The sequence below is a fragment of the Mauremys reevesii genome, linkage group 5, assembly GCF_016161935.1.
Source record: "Mauremys reevesii isolate NIE-2019 linkage group 5, ASM1616193v1, whole genome shotgun sequence".
Lineage (NCBI taxonomy): Eukaryota > Metazoa > Chordata > Testudines > Geoemydidae > Mauremys > Mauremys reevesii.
The window spans coordinates 44,562,730-44,584,826 of NC_052627.1; the positions used below are offsets into that span (position 1 = coordinate 44,562,730).

The 22,097-nt window shown below is 42.6% G+C and overlaps 1 protein-coding gene and 1 long non-coding RNA gene across 9 annotated transcripts in view; one reads left to right on the forward strand and one right to left on the reverse strand.

Annotated features, from left to right (window-relative positions):
- Positions 1-683: 683 nt before the first annotated feature.
- LOC120406176 lies at positions 684-8,714 on the reverse strand. Of its 2 annotated transcripts, none has more exons than XR_005599120.1 (3): positions 8,059-8,714; positions 2,160-2,224; positions 684-809 (listed from the first exon to the last, which is right to left on the reverse strand). It is a non-coding gene; the product is annotated as an uncharacterized LOC120406176 (long non-coding RNA). The 2 variants fall into 2 exon arrangements; XR_005599121.1 differs by lacking the exon at positions 684-809 and adding an exon at positions 961-1,069.
- INTU (inturned planar cell polarity protein) overlaps positions 800-22,097 on the forward strand; it is a 98,098-nt gene continuing 76,800 nt past the window's right edge. For 6 of the 7 annotated variants that reach the window (XM_039540576.1, XM_039540574.1, XM_039540577.1 and 3 more), the window contains exons 1-2: positions 8,796-8,984; positions 13,684-14,276. In XM_039540576.1, the coding sequence (XP_039396510.1) occupies positions 8,860-8,984; positions 13,684-14,276 (718 nt within the window). In that variant the 5' untranslated portion in view covers positions 8,796-8,859. Of the gene's footprint in view, positions 1,048-8,795; positions 8,985-13,683; positions 14,277-22,097 lie in introns of those variants that run through there. The other variant, XM_039540575.1, reaches the window with a different exon arrangement.

A 22,097-nucleotide genomic window follows, 5' to 3' on the forward strand; every position in this document is an offset into this window, starting at 1 on the left:
TAACGAAAAATAAAACTGGCGGATGCAAGAGTATTCACTATTGCAACTGCTAGTAAAATATGTCAAAAAAAGATTTTCTGACATTGCAGGAGCCCTGGCTGAGTGGAAGAAGTTGTTACCTGAAGGATCTAGAGCTGCCAGTAAATAATTGTTTTACTTTATACAAAACTTGAGTTCATTTCTACAGGCCCATATCTATTTTTTTGTGGTGGAGGGATAGACTGACAGCAACATCATACCATATTAACAGCATTCTTAAGTTCCTTACTACAGTACAAGGCAGGCCAGCTGACAACAGACCGTGAAGCAGTTCATAATTTCAGTTCCGTTTACATTCACAGGATTCAGAAGATAAGAGATCATTAGTTCCTTAGAACCAGAAAAGTTAGTACCTGTTTTTTCATGGAACAAATAGTTGATTCCAGGCCAGCCGTTTGGGACTTCCACCCCCAAAGTTACCTTTATCCCTAGCAGACGATGCGTGGAGGACTTTAGGACCAGGGGAAGTCCGGGAGGAAGCAGGAGAGTTGAACAGCTCCCACCTGCTCGGTTTGAATTGCTTTCAAAAGTTTCATCTGCAGATTAGAAGTTTGCCTTGGAGTTTGGAGCAGTAGCAAGCGATTCTCTCCTTCTTCGGGTAGACATTCAGGAAAGCTCTTGAGTGAGGGCTGGTATCTGCAGGCGTCGGCTTTTGGAGGAAGGAAGAGATTCTCCTGCTCTCTGGAGCCAGAAACTGTTCGATTCATGTTTTCTTTGGATCACAGAAGAATTGCTCTGAGGGCACATTCAATCCTTCCTCTCCACTTCTCCTGAAATGACAAGCTTGCTCGTTGCTCTGAAATAGCTAACCCACCCCGGTGTAGTCACGCAGCTGATCTCTAGAACTTGGGGAGAGGGGCTTGCGTGAAACCTGGCGAGCAGTTCTGTGTCTGCAATGAAGTGGCCTCTCCTGTGCAGCATGTTCAGCGTTGGCAGGTACAGCATCCCGAGACCTGTCACCAGGAATCTGGAGGATCTGGACTCAGTGCAAAGTATCCTACTGCACAGGTTAGTGTGAGGGGGAGGGGAGCTGAAAGGCAAGAGAGGGAGCTCACAACCTTCCGTTTCCCACCAGGCGCTCAGTTCAGACTGGTGAAGAACTGTTTTAGATTTTTTTTTAATGTAACTGAAAGGCATTGGCAATTCTTGTTTTACACTTCTTTCTAGCTGCTTCCTCTGGGACAGGAGCAGTCGGATCTGAAGTCCCCTCTGATCCCCGCACTCCTGTAATTCCACTAATATGCTACGGTAAACCCCTTCTCTCTAGGCACCCCAGAAAGGGGTGTATTGTTAAACTTAAAAAACAAACAAACAAATAAACAAAAACCTGGAAGGGCTAAGAACTACTGTGTGACACCTTCAGCCACTGAGCAATCAGCTTCCGTTATAGAGAAAGGTAAATAAAGAGATCATCTCTCGCTGTGCTCGTTGCTTAGTTTATAGACCCTGCTCCTGTGCTTGACACGCTTTGGCTGTGCTGTAACAGACACATGATACTTACAAGAAGCAGCAGTTCAGTGCAGTAACTACTACCGCTCTCAGAACAAGTTAAAAATTAAAACTGGGAGACGCAGTTATTAACTTTCCGCTTTCTCCAGGAGGGTGATTAGTGGGCAGAGAGTCTTTTGTTGTTCAGACAGGAAATGAGAATGTGCTGTTTCCCCTTTTTTCTGTTATTCAGTCGAGGATGGGGAAATGTTTAATGTCTGGCATACAAAAGAAGCATGCTCAATAAAAAAACCAAACTTTCAAGGCATTAAAGGAGATGTACGATTCGGAGGCATGGGGGTAAAATGGATTGGATGGAGAGAATATTGAGCCGGGGCTGTTTGTATCGGGTAACCAAGAGGATGGGAAGAATTTTTACCTCTTTAATGCTAAGACTAAATAAAAGGGCTGGCTGATTTTAGAATAATTGATAATTCTCTTGCTTAACTCCCTGTTTTAAGTGTACTGGCATTTCCTGTAGTTGCCACATAGAGAGGGAAGGAACGCTGTATTGATACTTTGTAAGGGCACTATAAAAATCTAAGCAATACAATATGAGGAGTTTCGGGGCAATATACAGGCTTACACTTAATAGAAATGTGAGGGGGAGGGGGACAAAAGGAATCACTTACATGATCATCTTGAATTTTTCTGCTTTTAAAGCACAAAGCTATGCCAGATGGGAAATCGTCTGCACCTTTGAGAGTGCAAGAGGAACGCTGAAAACAATTGCTTCTTTTCCCCCCTTCGCCGCCCTCACCATCCCTAACATGCAATTTTCCACAGTTTTCCCCAAAGAAGCACTCACAATGAGACCTTATCAAAGGGGCTAGTAAAGAAAGGATGCTAAAAGGGATCCCAAAGACAATTTCCCAGCACTAACTAGAAAAGGCTCATGACTAAACCACACGTTACAATACGAAAATGATTCTATTGAGCAGTATTTAATAAAAGCTCATAAGTAGCTGTGTGTAATAGAGCATCTGTTTCTCAAAACACACTTTCTGCTAAATGATTTTATTTACTATTGCAAATGAAATGCTGCAATCTGTCATGTCAGTGCCAGCTCCAAATAGATATAGCTACTGAAAATGAAACTTAATTATTAACACAGCTGCAACTGAAAAAAGTTTAAAATCAGTATCTACAAAATTGTAGTCCTATGAAAATAGAGACAAATACTACCCTGGAAATAAGTAGATAGGGAATTCTGGAATAGATCTGCCCTCATATCGCATTGTGAAGCAACTTTTATCTGAATTACAGATAAATGTTCCCATATGTGACTGGGGACCCTCTGAAATCTGAACAGTATGGATGCATTTGTCAGTGACTGTAAAGTTAAGTGGGTGTTGTGGGTTTCTTTAAGTCACAGTAGCAAAATGTTGCCCAGTAGTATTTCTTATTTGAATTTACTTTCCATGCACTGGAGTACTATTTGTACTTACATTTGCATTTTGACTGACTGCAAAGAATCACTGTATTCTTTAAAAAGAACAGGAGTACTTGTGGCACCTTAGAGACTAGCAACCCTGGCTGGCCCAAATACAGGAGGTGCAAAGGTGGCATGCAGTCACCATGCCATCACTTTCAGTCCTGCATGGAGGGGAATTCAGCCACATCCAAGACCCAGGGCTATATGCTGTCTACACTAGGCAAAGAAATCATGCTGGCATCTTTCTAGGAAATTATGTTTAATCATGGTTCCTAGGTAAGGTGTTAAGATTGGGCCTATTGACACAACAAGACCAGACTGTGCTATAAGAGAGTAAGGGCACTTCCATATTTATAAAAGCAAAGCAACCATTCTTTATCCTTCTACCACAAAAGAGAACACATTTTCTCCAAATGCCAGACCTTCCTTTTGCAACTTCCCATTGGAAAAGCCAATTACCAGTGAATAACAGTGGAGAAAATAATACTCAAAAGCAATAGTTTAATTTTCAATTTAGTCAATAACTATCTCTATTTTCATTTATATAAAGTAATGAATTAACCAGTTGTCTAATAGGAGATAGTGCCAACGATAGCCTGTGGCAGAACTCTTGGCATCAGTTTGTTAATGCAGGAAGGATCGGAGAGAAGGTTCACTAGACTTCTAAGTCAAGAGTACCAGTCCAGCTAATCATGTTAAATATAAAGGGTCTTCCATATGAATGATTATTTCAAAGCTGCTTATAATTTTTCTGTATAGGGAATGGTGTCAGGGTTTTCCCTTCTACAGAGATCTTATGGGAAATTCTGTCTCTATTCAAATAACATCCTGCTGGGAGAGACAGTGCCTTTGTTTGGTTGTTTCCACACCAGCAAAAATCATAAATGTTTCAGAAAACATACTTTTTGCCACTACTGCTTTCAGTAAACCGATGTTCTATGGTGCTTTGCTCCCTAATACGGTTATCCTTGAAAACAGCAGTACATGGGCTTTTCTTCTTTTGGGGAGGGAAGTCTGTACTTCTCACTTATTGAACTAACAACTGGAAACAATTAACCAACCCTTGAACCCAGTGAAATTTAACATAACAGTCTATGCCAGATGGTCCCATCACTTCTCAACAGAGACATTTTCATGTGCTGCATTAAAGGTGCTAGCAAATATAAATGGAATTAAGCAGGGAGGGATTGAATATCTCACCTCCAACTCTTTATTAAAATCCTGATTTATTGTGTAATATTCCATTTAGAAAATCACCAGACACTGGGTAATTTGGAGGAGTTCATGTGTCTCCTGTTTATCCAAAATGTTTTGTTTTGAGGAGGAGAATTGCTTGAGAAGTTGCCTTCTTTTATCTTGCCTTTATGCCATACCTTAAAATTACCATGTGCTAGTCTAAAATAGAAGTCATAGGTCTGAATTTGTTTAAGAATTCTCCACCATTAAGACTGGTACACTTTGAGTGAAATTTTTATGTCACCTAAGATAGGAAAAGCTTAAACCCTGCCTATTATTTCCAATCCTGAAGCTGAACTGAACAGTTAGGGTTTTTTTTGTACTACTACATGTTTTCTTAATTTTCTTTTATTTTCTTCCATAAGAAGAGCATATATACACGTATCCTTCCCTATATGTGGATGGAGTTGTATGACTAAGCCTATATACTTGCATTCATAGATGACAGGCTTTTACTTTTTAGGAGCAAAAGCACAAGTCTTGCCTAGAGCCTACTTCTAGTCCAGGGGTCCCCAATGCGGTGCCCATGGGTGCCATGGCGCCCACGGGGCCATCTAAATGCACCCGTGTCCTGGCCGGCGGTTGAGCATCCGCCGAAATGCTGCCAATATTCGGTGGCATTTCGGCGACGCCTCTCGATGACACCGCTTGCCACTGACAAGTGACGTCATCGAGAGGCATTGTTGCTGAAATGCTGCTGAATTTTGGCGGTATTTCGGTGGATGCTCGACCGCCGCCACGGTTCTTCTTCGTCTGGCGCCTGCCAGACGAAAAGGTTGGGGACCACTGTTCTAGTCTGAGCTTTCTGTAACAGTTCCAGTTGAAAAGTTAGTTGTGTAGCTAAGAAGGATATGTGTCCAAAGCACTCCTTTGTCTGTTAATTCACTTGGAATCCTCTGTTCACTAGTTAACATTTTCTGTGAGACTGTCTCAAGTACAGAAGTTTCACACTAGAATCTTACACCTACTGCAACAAGCTCCAGCAGTGTAACGTCTAGATCTTCAGAACATAGATCAATTCCACACTTTTAGAAATGTTCCAACAAATATATTCCATCCCATTCTGTATGCACCCTAACATCTTGTTGTGGTTATTGACTGCAGCTGCGCATCCAGCATAGGTTTTCATTGAACTGTTTACTGTGACACCCAGTTTTTGTTGGATACCTTAATTTTTTCCTCGGATGTGTATTATTCTGCATTATTTGACACTGAATTTCATTTACCAATGTGTTGCTCATTTAGGTCTCTGAAGTTCTTCACTCCTCTGTGGTTCAGACTAACCTAAATAACTTTGTGTCATGTGCAAACTTGCTACTTCACTAATCACTCGCCTTTCAGATCATTTAACAAATGTATGAAACCTTGAGGCACTCTGCTGTTAACCTTTTTTTGCCAAGGTGAAAACTGTCCATTTAATCCCACGCTTTCTGTCTCCAAGCCAGTTTTTGTGATATGATATTTTTGCTTCTCACCCAGGGGCTACTTTGCTTCTTTAGGAGCCTCTTGTGCAGGACCTTTTGGACGGTCCTGTCAAAGGCCTTTTGGAATTCTCAATAAATTGTCAACTGGTTCTCCTTTATTCACTACTATATTGATATGTTCAGAGAATTTTAGGAGATTACAGAAACTCAGCCAGATAACATGTTAAAACTACAACTTGCCTTGTCTGCACTGGAATTTCAACAATTAGCTAACATGTTAAAAACACCTTCCTCCCCCTCAGGCATTTTCTGGACTGGGATTTAAAGTTGTGATATTAACATGTTGACTTTCACTGTCTAACTAGCACATTTTCAGTATAGTGTAATGGCACACTGCTTTTAACGTGTGCTAAATCAGTCAGTTCATAGCCTAGGATTTCCCAAGGCTTCAGCTCAGCCAGTTTAGCAGGTTAAAGGCAGTAGTTTTGTCTACGCATCTTAAATTCTAAGCTAGATAAGGCCATAATGAAAAACAACCATAAACCAGCCAAAGCCTCTGGCATAGGTTAAAGTGCTGTTGTGACAACTAATCAATAAGCTTTAACCTTGTAGTTGTAGACCTGAACCATGTTTACAGCTAACCATACCAGTAATCAGAGGGGTAGCCATGTTAGTCTGTATCCACAAAAACAATGAAGAGTCCGGTGGCACCTTAAAGACTAACAGATTTATTTGGGCATACGCTTTCGTGGGTAAAAAACCCATTTCTTCAGATGCCACATCTGAAGATGTCAGTTTTTTACCCATGAAAGCTTATGCCCAAATAAATCTGTTAGTCTTTAAAGTGCCACTGGACTCCCCATACCAGTAATGTGTTACAAACACAAATCAAAGCTGTAGTGTGGAAGGACTTTAAAATACATTATTAACTAGTAATTTCGTTAGATTTGAATTGAAAAGAATTTCAGGATTTTAACTTCTGCTTTTTTTTATTACTGGAACAAGATCTATGGTTTGGGAAAGGTTTAGAGTGTCGTAAAAATTAGCTGGATTCCAAAATGTTTGAAAATTGTTACAGGCCACATGAACTTTCCGAAGTGACCTTTTTCGTTTTGTTTGTCCGTTTTGAAAACTATAATTTCACATGAAGCAGTTAGTAAAATTAAAGATGATTCCATGGAAACATTTACTTCTGTTGAGTCAATCATATTGATGGATTATGTGCCCATGGGCGCCAACTTATATGGGCTCGTGGAGCTAAAGTCCCAGGAATATTCACAATCAGGGGCTCTGCTCCACCAATATTTGGAGCTAGGTTTCGCCCCTTTAAATCCCAGCCGCAGCTGGGAGTCAGAGGGCTCTGGGCTGCCGGCAGCAGCGGGAGCCAGAGCCTTTAAATCCCAGCATCAGAGGGCTCTGGGCTGCCTGCAACCGCGGGAGCCCAGAGCCGTGGCCGGGAATCAGAGGGCTCTGGGCTGCCTGCAACCGCGGGAGCCCAGAGATCCCAGCCGGGAATCAGAGGGCTCTGGGCTGCCTGCTGCGGCAGGAGCCCAGAGCATCAGAGGGCTCTGGGCTGCCTGCAACCGCGGGAGCCCAGAGCCATCAGAGGCTCTGGGCTGCCTGCAACCGCGGGAGCCCAGAGCCCTTTAAATCTCAGCCGCAGCTGGTCCCAGCCGCGGCTGCTGCCTGCAAATCTCAGCCGCGGCTGGGAATCAGAGGCAGAGAGCCCAGAGCCCTTTGAATGCCCGCCGTGGCAGCTGGGATTTAAAAGGCTCAGGGCTCCCCATGGTTGCCAGCAGCTCAGAGCCATTGAATCCCAGCCCCTGGCCGCTGATTGCCCCCACCCCCCACCCCCGCCCCAACTGCTTCCCAGGACCCCACCCCTATCTAAGCACCACTGGTCCTTGTCCCCGATTACCCACTCCCGAGATAACTGCCCCTTGGGACTCCAGCCCCTATCTAAGCCTCCCTTCTCCTTGTCCCCAACTGCCCCCTCCTGAGACCCCACCCAACTTCCCCCCAGTACTCCACCCCCTACCTGGCCCCTGATAAACCCCCTGGACTCCCATGCCTATCCAATTGCTGCCTGTCCCGACTGCCCCTCCGAACCTTTGCCCCATCCAACCCCCCCCCCTGCTCCTTGTCCCTTGACTGGCCCCTGGAACCCCCTACCCCTTCTCCAACCTTGTAATCTTGTGGCACTGACGCGTTGTAGCTTCATTTTATATCGGCTTACAGGGCGGGAGCGGGGGGGCACCACCATTTTGGGCCGCACCAAAAATTATACAAACCTGCCGCCTATGTATGTGCCTTCTAGCAATAAGCAAGCCATCAGTTTATTCCAAATAGTGGTTGTATTTGAACACATGCTTGCTTTCAGGATAGCATGTGTAAGGGGAAATAAGCCCAGAAGTTTATGTTCAGTTTCTATTTTACCTTAGTTCCGTTCTGAGGAAGGGAGTGGGGCCTGGTGGATAGAAAGTGAGCAGAGACTCAAAACACCTAGGTTCTGTCCTTGGCTGGGTCACCAGGTCTGCTGGGTGACTTTAGGAAAATCACTCTACCTCACCGTACCTCAGTTTCCCTACCAGTAAAGTGGGGATGACAATACTGACTCCTTTAGGAGAGCGAATGATGAAAAGCCTTGAATAAGAGTAGAGGGGCTTATTATGGTGTGAAATACGCCTAAGCCCTGAGTCTTTCCACGGCTGGTGCCAGGGTCTATCCCACGCTTTTCTGCCTGACCCCTCGCAAAAGAAGGCGCAGTCCGCTGTTCAGGCTGAGACGTGGGATGGGAATCGGTCCCCTCGCCCGGGCATGCGGCCACAGGCGCCGTGTCTGTTGCTCCGGCCCGGCTGCCCTTGTCTCTCTACTGACCGCACCGCGGCTGGCGGGAGCGCTTGGGGGCTGAGGCCGGGCCAGAGCCCGCGCCTAGCGGGGAGGCCCCGGCGCTGTTCCGCCGGCCCGGACCCTGTGCCGCGTGGGGGGGCTCAGACAGGGGGGAGCCCGAGCCCGACGGCGCTACCCGGTCGCTGCTGCAGCAGCAGGAGCTGCCTCGCCCCCACCGGCCGATCTCGCTCAACAGGGCTTCTCCCGTCTCCATGGCACCCGGCCGGCGGCACCAATAGAAGGGCGAGACAGGCATCACATGTCGCCCTCGTGCTTCCGGGTGTTGGTGTCATGGCGGCTGGGGGCTGCTGGGCTCCGTAGTGGAGGGTGACACCCTCCTCCCCTGGCATGGAAGAGCCGCCGTCGCTCGAGATGCCCCGGGAGCCGGCGCCGCGGCAGGAGGAAGAAGCTGCGGGCGGCGACGAAAGCAGCGAGACCGGCTCCTGCTCTGCATCGTTCTCCGGGGGCTCTGAGTAAGGGCGCCCCCACCCCGTGGGTCTGGGGCAGAGAGTGGCCGTGTTTTCTGGCCCTCGCTAGCGGGAGGGAAGGACTCAGTTCTGGCCAGGGTGCTCGGCTCTGTCCCCTGGGGTCAGGCGCTGCAGCCTTCGCTCCCAGGCTGGCTGGCTTCCAGGGCACCAGGTGTGAGAGCGCACCTCGGCATCCCGAGGCTCCTGCCACCCAGCTCCATTCAGAAGAGCTTGGATTTCATGCTCCCCTTTTCCACTCTTCAGTTGTGAGAACTCGAGCAAACAGCTTCACGCTCTGAGCCTCTGTTTCCCACCATAAAAAAGGGGTAGGAAGGGCTCCCTGCACTGCAGAAGGTGCTTTGAGATTCTTGGGCGGAAGGTACTGTAAAGGGGGAAATGGCCTCACGTAGCCCTTATATTTGAATCAATATAGGGAGGTTCAGTTAATCAGTTTTGTTAGTCTTATAAATTGTTTAAATAGCTCCCAGAAGGGGACTTGGCTGTTTAAAAGTAATGTTTGTAACAGTTTATCACTAATACATATTTATGCATGAATAGTTATTTTATGTGCCAAGTATTATGCATTTCTGCAGATTGTGGCAGCTGGGATCTGAAAACCTAAAGTTAAGCTCTTAAATCCGTATTTAGATACCTAGATAAGTGGTTTGATTTGCTCTTAAGAGCTTCTGTTGATTTCAAATGGCTACAGCTTTTGTTGTTTTAGGGTTACACTGTTGTTCCTTCTCCTAGCTAAAACAAAAACCAAGTTGATTTCCCCACTTCCCCAAGTTCTGGGTGGAAAACTGTTTTGTTCTGTTTGTTTCCAGAACATTGTTCATTTTGTGCTGGTTGTAGGCTAAAGCCTCCCCTACACTTAAAATTTAGGTTGACATAGATACATCACAGATATGTGAAAAATCCACATGCCTGAACTCTGTAGCTATGCTGGCCTAACCCCAGTGTACATGCAGCTTTGAGGAGCCACCTCACAATGTCCCACACTGATAGTACAATCAATACAAGTGCTTCTGGTGAGGATGCACGCCACGAGCACAAGGAGCCAAGTGTGCACACACACAAGCGATTTAATAACTGTGATGGCTGTATGCTGACATAAGCTAGGTCAACATAAATTTGTAGTGTAGACACGGACCGAGTCTACCCTGTGGTGCCAGAGCTGTGCCAGTACAGTTCCATAGTGTAAATGTGGCTTGAGTTTTCTGTGGCTCCTTGCTATGTTTGGTGGAATGAGTAAGGGCCTCAGCCCACAGAAGTAGCAAACACCTTGAAACCTCCAGAAAACTGCTACTTCTTTACAGCTAACCTACTGCCTGATCCTTTCCCTGAGATCAGAATCCTGAAATAACCTTGCTACTGTCAGGGGTGGCTCTAGGAATTTGGCCGCCCCAAGCACGGCGGCACGCCGCAGGCGGCGCGCTGGCGGTCGCCGGTCCCGCGGCTCCGGGGGACCTCTTGCAGACGTGCCTGCGGAGGGTCTGCTGGTCCCACGGCTCCGGTGGAGCATCCGCAGTAATGCCTGCGGGAGGTCCACCCAACCCGCGGGACCAGCGGACCCTCTGCAGTCATGCCTGCGGGAGGTCCGCTGGTCCCGTGGCTCCGGTGGACCTCCCGCAGGCATGACTGCGGAAGGTCCGCCGGAGCCGCCTACCGCCCTCCCGGCAAAATGCCGCCCCAAGCGCGCGCTGGGGTCTGGAGCCGGCCCTGGCTACTGTTGTCTAATGTTGCTACTGTTGTCTAACCTTCCTTTTGATTATGCTACTTCAGCCTCTGTTGGAGTGACTATTTTAGCTTAAGGCTGGAGTAGCAGCCTCAGAATAGCTCTGCTACTACAGTAAGGTCTAGAAGTGTGCGTAGGAATTCTTCTCTTCCAGAAACACCAGTAAGGTTCACAGTTAACACTCTAATGAGATGCACAGAAGCAGTGTATGCTTCTGAAGGCAAATCCTGTTCCCTGCAGATGACCATCTTGTAACTAAGGGCAGGTCTAAGCTTAAAATGCGCACAGCTTCACTGATGCAGTTATGCCCCTGTAGCACTTTAGTGGAGATGCTCTAAGCCAGTGGTGCGCAATCTGCGGCCCTCACACAGCCCACCGCTGCTCTAAGCCAACAGGAGCGAGATTCTCCCATCAGCTTAGTTAATCCACCTCCGGAAGAGGCTGAACCATTGCCTCAGAGTTTGCCACTGAGCCGTGAGCTCTGGCTTCCAATCAGCTTGGAAACACTGTGAGCCTTTTTCAAGCTGGAGTTCTTGGGGCTTCCAGGCAGGGGTGAAAGTAATTTACAGGATTTACTGGTACTGCTGGAGTCCTGAGGGGGCGTGGCCTCAACCGGAAGAGGCGTGGCCTCGGAACGATGTACTGGCTCTTGCCGGTACACCATACTGGACCATACTGGCTTACTTTCATCTCTGCTTCCAGGCTTCCTGCTGCAGAGCCAGGGCTCCCCAGCTCTTCCACATAGATCCTAACAGCCCTGGGTGTGGTCTCCTCAGCAGCCCACTAGGCAAGCTGGCAGAAACCAGGCAGGGTTCTTATGAAACAGGCAAGGTTTCATCAGAAGTTTGTCAAAAACAACATATTTTCCCCAAAACATTTCAACAAATTGGCATTTTCTGCCAAAAACCTGTTTCATCAGAAAATTCCATACCAGCTGTAGTTGCCATGTTTTGGATGTGATTCATATGCACTAAAAACCTATGGGACCTCTTTTCTCCTTTCCCCATTTGTCATTGTGTGGTTAAAATTCTATTAAAAACTTAATCCTTTAGTACAGATTTATTTTTATTTAGAAAGTAACAAATGTGTGTGAGGTTAGACAATTATTGCAAATATTTCTATAATACTCTAATAATTTTAGATTTGGTTTCAGCAGAGGGAGAGGAGAACAACTAGTGAAGATAAACTTAGTTTTTGCACAGTATCATGTGGCCTAATTGTTGGAGGTTGAAGTACTTCACTGTGTTCCATAGATGACCTATGTTCTTAATTTGTAATTTTTAAAAGCAGTAATATTTCTGTCTGCCTCTTGCTTTTGAAGCTTTTTGTTTGTAAGATCAGAACACAGCTTATACATCCTTCCATTCCAGTACATCTTTATTCACATTTTTACCAAGAAACCTGCACGGATGTTTTGTAGCTGACTCTGAAAGCACAGCAATGCTAGTTTGGATGTAATTCATAGGTTTCAAAGAGTAAATCTATATGAAAACTGATATCCTGCTCTAATCAGTATATTGTCCCAACTACTTAAGTGTCAGAATCCCTACTAATGAACCAAGGTCATTCCTGCTCATGCCTACTTCTCTAACACATTTCATGTCTTGAGGCCATATTGTATTGAGGGGGAGGAAGAATGACTTCCGATGTTCAACGTAAACAGTTTCTTTCAAATCTTTACCCAGGAAGAGCTTTAGTGGCTGGGTGAGGCTGTATAGGTATTGTGGCCTCACTATCTTGTAGATCCATGGGGAAGGAAACTCCCAGGCCTGCACAAATTTTGATCCCTCTATGCTGCTTGCTCCTCCCTCCCCAGCTGCAGTACTCCTGTGGAAGCTGGAGGATGGATAATGGGCATGAGGATGGGAGAGACATAGAGACTCATTTAATTTTCCCCCAAGCAGCATGAACTTGTGTGCAGATGTTTGTCTGCAGATGGAGAATGCTGTGCAGAATGACTCCTTTTGCCACCAAGTTATTTATATTATCTTAGCAATTAGGAGTCCAGGTGTGGGCTAGGGCCACATTATGGTAGGTGCTGTACAAACACAGAAAAAATATATTCCCTGATTCCAAGATGTTACAATCTAAGTAACCAAAACTGTGGATCTCCCTCAGAAGGGCTCTCATGGGGCCTCAGGAAGGAAAAACAATATCATGGAATTCCTTCATAAACATTCCATCAGAAATCTGTCCAGTTGGAGTCACCTCAATTGTCCCTTAGATCTTCAGTTATATAGCTGACTGTATATAATATGCTTTACTCACCTAAACCCATGGAAACCTATATTACCATAAGAGTACTCTTAATTTAGACTGACTACGGGGAACTAATATTGTACTGTTATCAGTTCTAAATGGAAGCTTATTTTATTGATACTTAAAAATAAACCCAGTTGGGATAGGGAAGGGAGGTGGAAATCTTCCCATAAACAAAGCATTGATAGTCTGTTATCTTTTATTGCTAAAGTACACTGCTAACTCAGTTTTTATTTGTATGCTGTTCATAAATGCTAACAATACAACTGTTCTTTCGATGGCTTAAGGGAGAAACATGGGAGAGAATGGACAGGATGTCATTCTTGTTTGACTAAAAGAAAACCCCTCACTCTGATAGATAATGGTTACTTATTCAGACATGGCTGTGAAAGGAACGGTTCAATGAAATTGGCTTCTGTGAATGATGCTTTTGCAATGGATGAATAGTAAGACACTATAAAAAGCTACTTCAGACTCTGGAAGGGCAGTTGTGGTTCTCCCACTGCTTTTTTTTTTTTTTTTTCTTTTCTCCCTGTAAGGATTTTTATATTCAACATGACCTAGAGCACCAAGGCTATAGAATTTCAAGAGGGAGACTTTTTTTCTCATCCCCTACCCAAAGTAAACAAATGTAGTTGGTATTACTATCTTCTTTGTCTGTATTAGCATTTAATTCATTCTCTCTCTCTCTCTCTCTCTCTCTCTCAGCGACCTTGAGCCTGAATGGTTGGACAGTGTGCAGAAAAATGGGGAATTATTTTATCTAGAACTGAGTGAAGGTGAAGAAGAAACTCTTCTTCAAGACAGCTCTTCGGAGGTGCCTGCAGTGAATCATGTCAGGTTCCGTGAAAATGAAGCTGAGGTTATTCAAGAGGGATCGCGAAAAGAAAGAAAGTATGAACCCAGACTGAAAAAAATCACAAAAATTTTAAAAAAGAAAAGCCTTTTACCAAAGCATTCTGGTAAGAAAGGAACTGGTGGTAGTGATGGGCATCCTTCTGGCCCAACTTCCATACTGAAACACCAATCCACTCAGAAGGTGGGAGTCGTAGTCCAGCAACGGTACAAAGATGTATGTGTTTACGTAAATCCAAAAAGACTACCCAACGACGGAGCAGGGGAAAACCTCAAGCTTCTGGAGGCATTGGTAGGGATTGTTCATCAGTCTTCATGGAGCAGCAAAAGAGCTGAAAAGCAAGGAGAACAAGACAGAAGCAACAAAGGGATCAATGAAGAGAAGCTTGTAGTTCATGGCTTGATCCCAGGCAGCTCAGCCATAAAAACAGGTCAAATCCTGATTGGTAAGTAACCCAATGAACACTGACATGTGCTTGCTCCGATCAAAACCAATGCTAATTTACTCTTCAAATTGCAGCAAAATCTAGACTACTAAGCATTTTCAGTAGACGTAAAGGATAACTTAAATATTTCTGAGATTTTAAGTATATTTGAGCTCATAGTATATATCAGCTAATAACTCTGAGGTTCTACTGTAACTGGAATTTAGTTGAACACAAAACAGCATATATAACTTATTTTTATTAAACAAAACAGCCATATGTTTTGGATACATAAACTTCTCTTATCAAAATATGATCCACATTTACAGCTATCTTATAATAAGTTTAGGCCTCAAGATGTTTGATACTAAATTCGGATTTCATTTTAAACAGGTTTATTATCTTCTAAAAGAAAAACATTGTAATTGGAATAAAAAAATTGGATTTAAAAAAAATCCCATATTTTTATTTACAAAATCAATTTTTATCCACACTGAGCTATAGGCACATAGGCTATTCATAGACTATTACCAATAAGCAATGAATGTGTTTTTGTGCTCCTGGCATGCTGAGTCGGTTTTCTGTTGGGTCTTGGATCACTGGGGGCAATTAATGCAATTAGGCAGTTGAAGTCTGTAGGAGTACCATGGCTGGAGAGGAGGACAAGGCAAGTGGGACTGCATACACTAGTATTGACTGGGTTCAAGAGGAGCAGCAAACAAAGGCTCCAAACTGTGTAAAGGGTGAGCCTGAGCTGATTCAGTGTGTGAGGCACTGTGGAACAAAGAACTGATACACTAGCGTGTGGGCCTATGAGAATCCCATGCAGATGATAAGTAGTGCCTGGTGAGATTAGCCTGCATGTAGACTTTTTTGGTTTTGTAATACATTTTTCTCTGAAATGTTTGTCCTAAATGTACTGCGGTGTGTGAAAATTGATTGGTCACTGGTAAACCTGTCATAGTTCCTGGTAGATAGTCCAGCACCTGCAGTTCTACTAAAGTGAGATTTGCTTGGAGAAGCACTGTAACTAGGGTTCCCAATTTGGTTGGATGTATTCTTGGAGCTTTCATCACATGACATAATCTTTAATTAAAGATTAATCTTTTATTCTTGGAGACTTCAGGACATTCCCGGAGAGCTGGCAATCCTAACTGTAACTTGCAAGGAAATTACAGCCCAAATCCCTAGTCTGGAGGGAGAGAGACTTGAATTCCTACCCTGAGAATGGTGATAGCTAGAGGCCTGAGATCTGAGTAGGAGTGCCCTCAAGGAGACTACAAAGGGATCAGAGATGCAGTTATCCCTGTAGCAATTTTGGGGTAATCCAATAAGACAATCACTGTATGATCAAAAGTATGAAGCTTTGAAATGTATGTATATGTGTGTATTCTGAAACTAAATTAAAGTATGGGAGGGAAGCATGTTGGGTAAGGGAAGCATGTGGGCAGGGAATGAAAGTCCTAGGCCACCATTTTACAGGGTCTTGGTAGAAACTCTGCAATTACCTTAAATGCTCAAGAGGAAACAATCTGTAAGTATAAAGGTCTACATGGATTGTGAGTACAGATACATGTTGCACAAAACCTCTACCTGTTCATCTGTAAAGGACTGGTGATATTAGCCTTCAAATTGTTCTCTGGAGAGAAAGGAGTGAAGATGTATACTCTGGATGGGATTTTCAAAAACTCTTAAATAATTTAGGAGCACAAGTCCCATTTGAAAGTCAAATCACATAAGCACTCTTGAAAATTCCACCTTTGATTCAATAGTGCATGTTTTGGATAAGAGTATTAAAGAATATTCCCTTGTTTAAAAAAAAATGAATAACCCGTCAAGTTGTGCCATAAAATAGGAAAGGGCTAATATATAAATAAGGTTGGAGGGAGACTCGGGGGCTCTGGTTTATATGCATACATTTCATTAACCAACAGTTTGTAACTGCCTACCATCACACTAACAATGTAATACCTTCGCTTGGGACACACTTAAGGTGACCAGACAGCAAGTGTGGAAAAGTGGGACAGGCGGCAAGAGTTATAGGCACCTATATGAGACACAAACCCTGAATATCAGGACTGTCTATAAAATTGGGACTTCTGGTCACACAAGTCCTGAGTTAAAGTAGTATTCTCTTCTCTCCTGATTTTTGTCTACAAGAGTAGGCATACAGGCAGATCACTATGACAAGTACCTGGCCTAGGAGATGAGATTAACTCCTCAACTGTTTCTGTTTCCATGGCAGGTATGTCAGTATTGCATTTATCCTTAACAGAGCTAAGGAGGTAAAAGCATGTTAAGCATGTTAAGAGGGAGAAATGAAATCTTTGTTTTGTTTTAAATGGGGACATTTACTTAAACCTCAGAGGTTGGTAGCTTATTACATGTCCTGAGCTACCAACAACCTTATTTTTACATGTTGGAAACAAAATACTTTAAAGCATACTACCATCATTCAGCTTCGAACAGGGAAAATGTGCTGCCTCCTATGCCAAGTGGCATAAAAGTATAATTTCCATATAAAAATACTCTAAATTATACATGTGCAGTGAACATTGGGTACTCTGAAATCTATATATGGTATCTAGCACCAGGGACATTTTGCATAAACTAAATGCTTGGATTTTAATGCAGTTGGCATAAGGGATGTACAATTAAAAACCCAAACACTTAATTTTTTTTTTTTTTTGTAAACCACATTTAATTTAGTTTGTTCCAGTCAGAAACCCTTCTGGTTTAGCATTGCTGTATTGTATATCAGAAGGCAAGATAGCCAGGTCCTTATGAGTGTACACCCAAACTCTGGTTAAAACCAGAAGTGCAGTTCTGCAGGCTGACCCTCCTGTTTAATTTTAGATACATACATGGTACTAACATGAAGAGAATAGAAAAATACAAGTTTATTATGATCTAAAATATAACTTAAAAGAAAAAGCTTAAGATGAGATTCAAGAATCCTGCCCTGAATTGATCAGTTCTTTATTAAAATGTACTTCAAGTTTAAGTTGATCTAAATACTCATGAGAATTACTAGTTTATCAGTTGTTAAGCTTATCAAAATGGTATGGTTCAGGCTAACCAACGTTGCTAGAACTCTACTTCTCTCATCTCTTACCAATAAGGGCCTGCAGAACAATACACTACTTTGTTTTCCAGAGTAACAAATGCATATAGGCAATCTGTGATCTCACTGCTCATCATAACCTTGAGAACCAGGCATTAAACAACTTTTCCCTCTGAGTATGAACATTTTGAAGTGCTGTTCTTTGACTATATTAGTCTTGGGACACTTGGCATATCTAATTTAACTTTCTAATTTGATTTCTAAATCAGAACTCTGTAGATTTTAGTTTTGTATCCCTGGCAGACAGAATACCTGACTTTTTCAAGTAATCTCATACAGCTCTGAGATTGTAATCTCAATGAGAAGTATGGTAGCTACTTTAATAGCGGTCAAAGTTTTAATAATGCAGATTAAGCACTTTCTTTTTACAACCAAATGGACTTCCAAGAAAGATGGACAAGGCAGTTACTTGACATTTTTAATGGAAATTTTTGTTCATAGTTCCTTAAAATAGTGCCTTAAGGTATCTTGTCCAATTAATTCTGAAATTTGTATCCCTATAGCTTAACACTTAAGATTGAACATCTATTTGTGCACCACACATTTCAAAAACATAAAAAATTGCATATGGAAGTAATATATTCTCTTGCAATACTTAACCATATAGATGGTCAGAATCATGGTTACGTTTTAATAATAATAGGTATATCTCCCTTAATTATCTCCTAGAACTGGAAGGGACCCTGAAGAGTCATTGAGTCCAGCCCCCTGCCTTCACTAGCAGGACCAAGTACTGATTTTGCCCCAGATCCCTAAGTGGCCCCTCAAGGATTGAACTCACAACCCTGGGTTTAGCAGGCCACAGCTCAAACCACTGAGCTATCCCTACCCCTTTTTATATTCTGAGAAGAAATAAACCAGTTCTGGTACCAAAAATTTGCTGTCTAATAGCCCTGTGTGTTTTCAAAAACAAAACAAAAATACTTTAGCGAGGTCTGTTAAACTGTTTACTACAAAGATGCTCTAAAACTAAATCTTTCTGTATATTGTGACAGCTCCAGTTGAGTAGTCTTCTCTTGGGAGATTTATAAAACTGTACATTTGTTCTCTTTTTTCACAGTGGCCAAGTGTTTTAAGTCGTCTTGGGTCTTACCAGGCTACAGTAGTGTTTCTTCCCTTGTGCTCTGCCTGGCATATTTCTGGGGCACTAACTCTGTTACTCTCTCATGGAAATGGAGCCCATCAAGCTACCTGTATAGGCCCCCATTTCCAGCACTCCCAGGATACCCCAGGAGTTTATATAATCCTAGAATCCCACCAAAGGTCTGATCTTTCTGGGCTGCAGATTCTCTCAAGACACACGTGGTAGGTGTAGCATATAACAGACACTTTTTGTTCTGTGACACTTTGCTCTTTATTTAATAACATAGGAAATACACACCATCCATTTAAAAAAACTACATGCATTTCCCCTCACCTTGGCAGTCTGTGGGGGACAATCTGTGTTCAGGTACGTAGGGTCCACCCTTCTGTCTCATCCATCTCCCGCAGCAGCTTCTTTCATCTTGAGTTGGTGAAAAGTGGCCAAAGAGAGAGGAATAGAGTAGTTTCTGCCCCCCCATTATAGCCTTCCTGTCTCCTCTGTCAGATGACTTCCTAGTCAGCCTCAACAGGTGACCACTGAGTCCTATGCAGTGACTTCATTGTCAGACCACCTTCCCCTGACAAACGAATTATCCTGGCTGGGAGTCACTCTTGTCTACAGCTGTTACACAACAATGATGGAGCACTTAAGTCAAGTGAATTCTGTATTGTAATTGACATTTGGCAAACCAAACTCTTTTTGGTTTGCCCTTTTGCCTCCAGGCTGGACTGAAATACCAAAGCACATCGAGAAAGCAACTAGTTTCTACACTAAAAATTGAATTTGCAACTTGATAAGGATACATACAAAGTTTATAATCTCACACAGAATTTGCTAATTGTAAAGACAAGTCCCCAAATCGTCACAGAGGTCCATCATAGTTCACCATCTCAGACAGAATTAAAACAAACTCACCCCTCAGGTCTTCATTAGTCCAAAAAAGTTGTGGGTTTTTTTTCCATTGTTGCTCCGAATGTTCTTTGAGCAGAAAAATAAAAAGTCACAAGTAGCTAGACCTATTGTGTTTTGTAATGGCTCTTATTTCAGATCCTCTTTGCAAATGTAAGTCCTTTTGTATTTTTGCAAAACCACTTTTGCTTGCCCAGCTTCATTCTTAAGGATCATGAATAACCTTGTTTTACTGTTGCTGCTTTATCAGTCATTCCAAGAAACTATTAACTATATTCTCCATTAGTGTCTGTTCAGTGTCACTCTTAGGCTAACATTTCCCTATTCTTTGCTAGCCTAGTTAAGATTTATGAGTATAGGTCTTCTCTAGTATTAGATGGGGGTAATGGAGTAAGTGCGTTTGATGCCACTTCTCATACATACTTAATAGTTGCTGCCTAACTCATAATTCCTTAATTTCTGTGTCTAGGATGCCTATTGTTGCATGTATAAAGAAAGTAGAGATACCGTATAAGGGAAAGATTCTCCTTTTCTACCAGAGATGCTGGTTGAAACGTCTGTTTGTTACTGAGTCTCAATCTTTCACTTTTCTCAAGATACAAAAGGAAACCTCATACACTCAGCTTTTTGTTTTGAGCAGGTCAGTGAGGTGCAGATGCAAATCTGAACTTTCAAAGCAGAGCTTATTTTAAAATAGACTTTTGTACGTTGAGGTGATCCTGCAAAAATTCTAGTAAAGATGATCAAAACTTGGAACTTTGAACATGTTTAGTATTTTATCAGAAAATTTTTATAAGTGGTCTAATTATTCATTTAATTTTATAAAACTGTACATTGTTCTCTTTTTTTTCCCAGTGCTGAATTTTTCTCCTTCCAGTTTTTTCTGTTCTGGTGAAAGAGCTCATAAAGATAAAAAGGCCCACCAAAACGAGCCCAAGAAAAAAATGGCTTCTAAAGACAGAAGAGGCTTGTGATAAGAGATGCTAGTATGATTGGTTCCTTCTCTTCTAATTGAGTTAATTAGGGAGAGGGGAGAACTGGGTCCCCCTGTCTTATGGGAAGGGTGTTACTTAAGCGATGCTACTGGAAGTCTCACAATGGCCCAAATGTTAGAAGGGGAGGAAAATCCTTGCAGAGACTGAAAGGTTAACACTGTGGCATCCTGTGTTTTAATACTACACAGTGCCTTGTGTGCTATAGCTACACAATCATTCCCATATTGACCCACCTATTGGCTTCCATTTGTTCTGTTACTGCACTCACCGTGGTATCTGATTGCCATTCATGGCTTCCTTTACTCCCTCAGAGAACACAAAGGTACTTTTTGTCTCCTAACATGATATAAGAACTCAAGAGAGACTAAGGCTATGTCTACATTGGCAACTGAATGACACAACTTTGTGTTTCAGAGGTGTTTTTTAAAAAACAAAAACCAACAGACAAAAGTTTTGCCAACAACAAGCGCCGGTATGGCACGCTCTCCTGCTGACAAAGCAAACGCTGCTCGTTGGGGGTGGAAGGTTTTTTGTTGGCAGGAGAGCTCCCTCCTGCTGACAAACAACGGCTATGCTGCATGCCTTTTAGCGGCATGGCTGTTGTGTAGACATAGCCTAAGTACATTCAGGATTACCGTAATTCTAAAGAGTGCAAAGCTGGGGCATAAGTATCTGTTGCATGTAACATTGCAGATGCTCAGTCCCTGTCCAAGCCAGAATGAACACCTATCAGCTACGCTGGAAGACAATCCCGCATCCTCTTTTAATGGCAAATTGATCTTTAAGGTTTTGTCCTCTAAGAAAGGGAAACTTCATCTCATTTCCACTTTTCGCTCCCAAGGAATCAATGAAGGATGGTGTTGGTTTTCTTGCAGAGAAGATTTCTATTGTAGAGAAAATATGGTCCCTCATGCTTATGAAACAATTCACTTTCTCCTGCATTTGAACAATAAAAGCTAGGCCTGTTAATTAATTACAGTTAATGGTTAACTCAACAAATTAACTCAATTTAAAAAATTGTCATTTTAATTGCACTGTTAAACAATAGACTACCTATTTAAATTTATTATAAATATTTGTGGATGTTTTTCTACATTTTCAAATATATTTATGTCAATTACAATACAGAATTCAAAGTGTACAGTGGAATGGTGGTCAAAGCGGCATACAAATGTTTAACATATCTGGCACAAAAATACCTTGCAATGCAGACTACAAGAGTGCCATGGGAACGCCTGTTCACACTTTCAGGTGATGTTGTAAATAAGCGGACAGCATTATCTCTTGTAAATGTAAAGAAACATGTTTGTCTTAGTGATTAGCTGAAAAGGAAGTAAGACAGTGGAGTTGTAGGCTCTAAAGTTTTATATTGTTTTGTTTTGAGTGCAATTATGTAAAGAAAACTACATTTTTAAGTTGTGCTTTCACGATAAAGAAATTACACTACAAAACTTGTATGAGGTGAATTGAAAAATACTATTTCTTTTTTACAGTGCAAAAATTTGTTATAACAATATAAAAATGAGGGCTGTACACTTTTTATTCTGTTCTAATTAAAATCAATATATTTGAAAATGTAGAAAACATAAAAAATGTTTAAATGTTTTATTGTTTAATAATTGCAGTGCAATTAAAACTGCAATTAATTGCAATTATTTAATCTCATGATTGTTTTTTAATAATTTGACAGCCCTAATAAGAACATCAAACCTCAGTGGTGGAGACCCTCA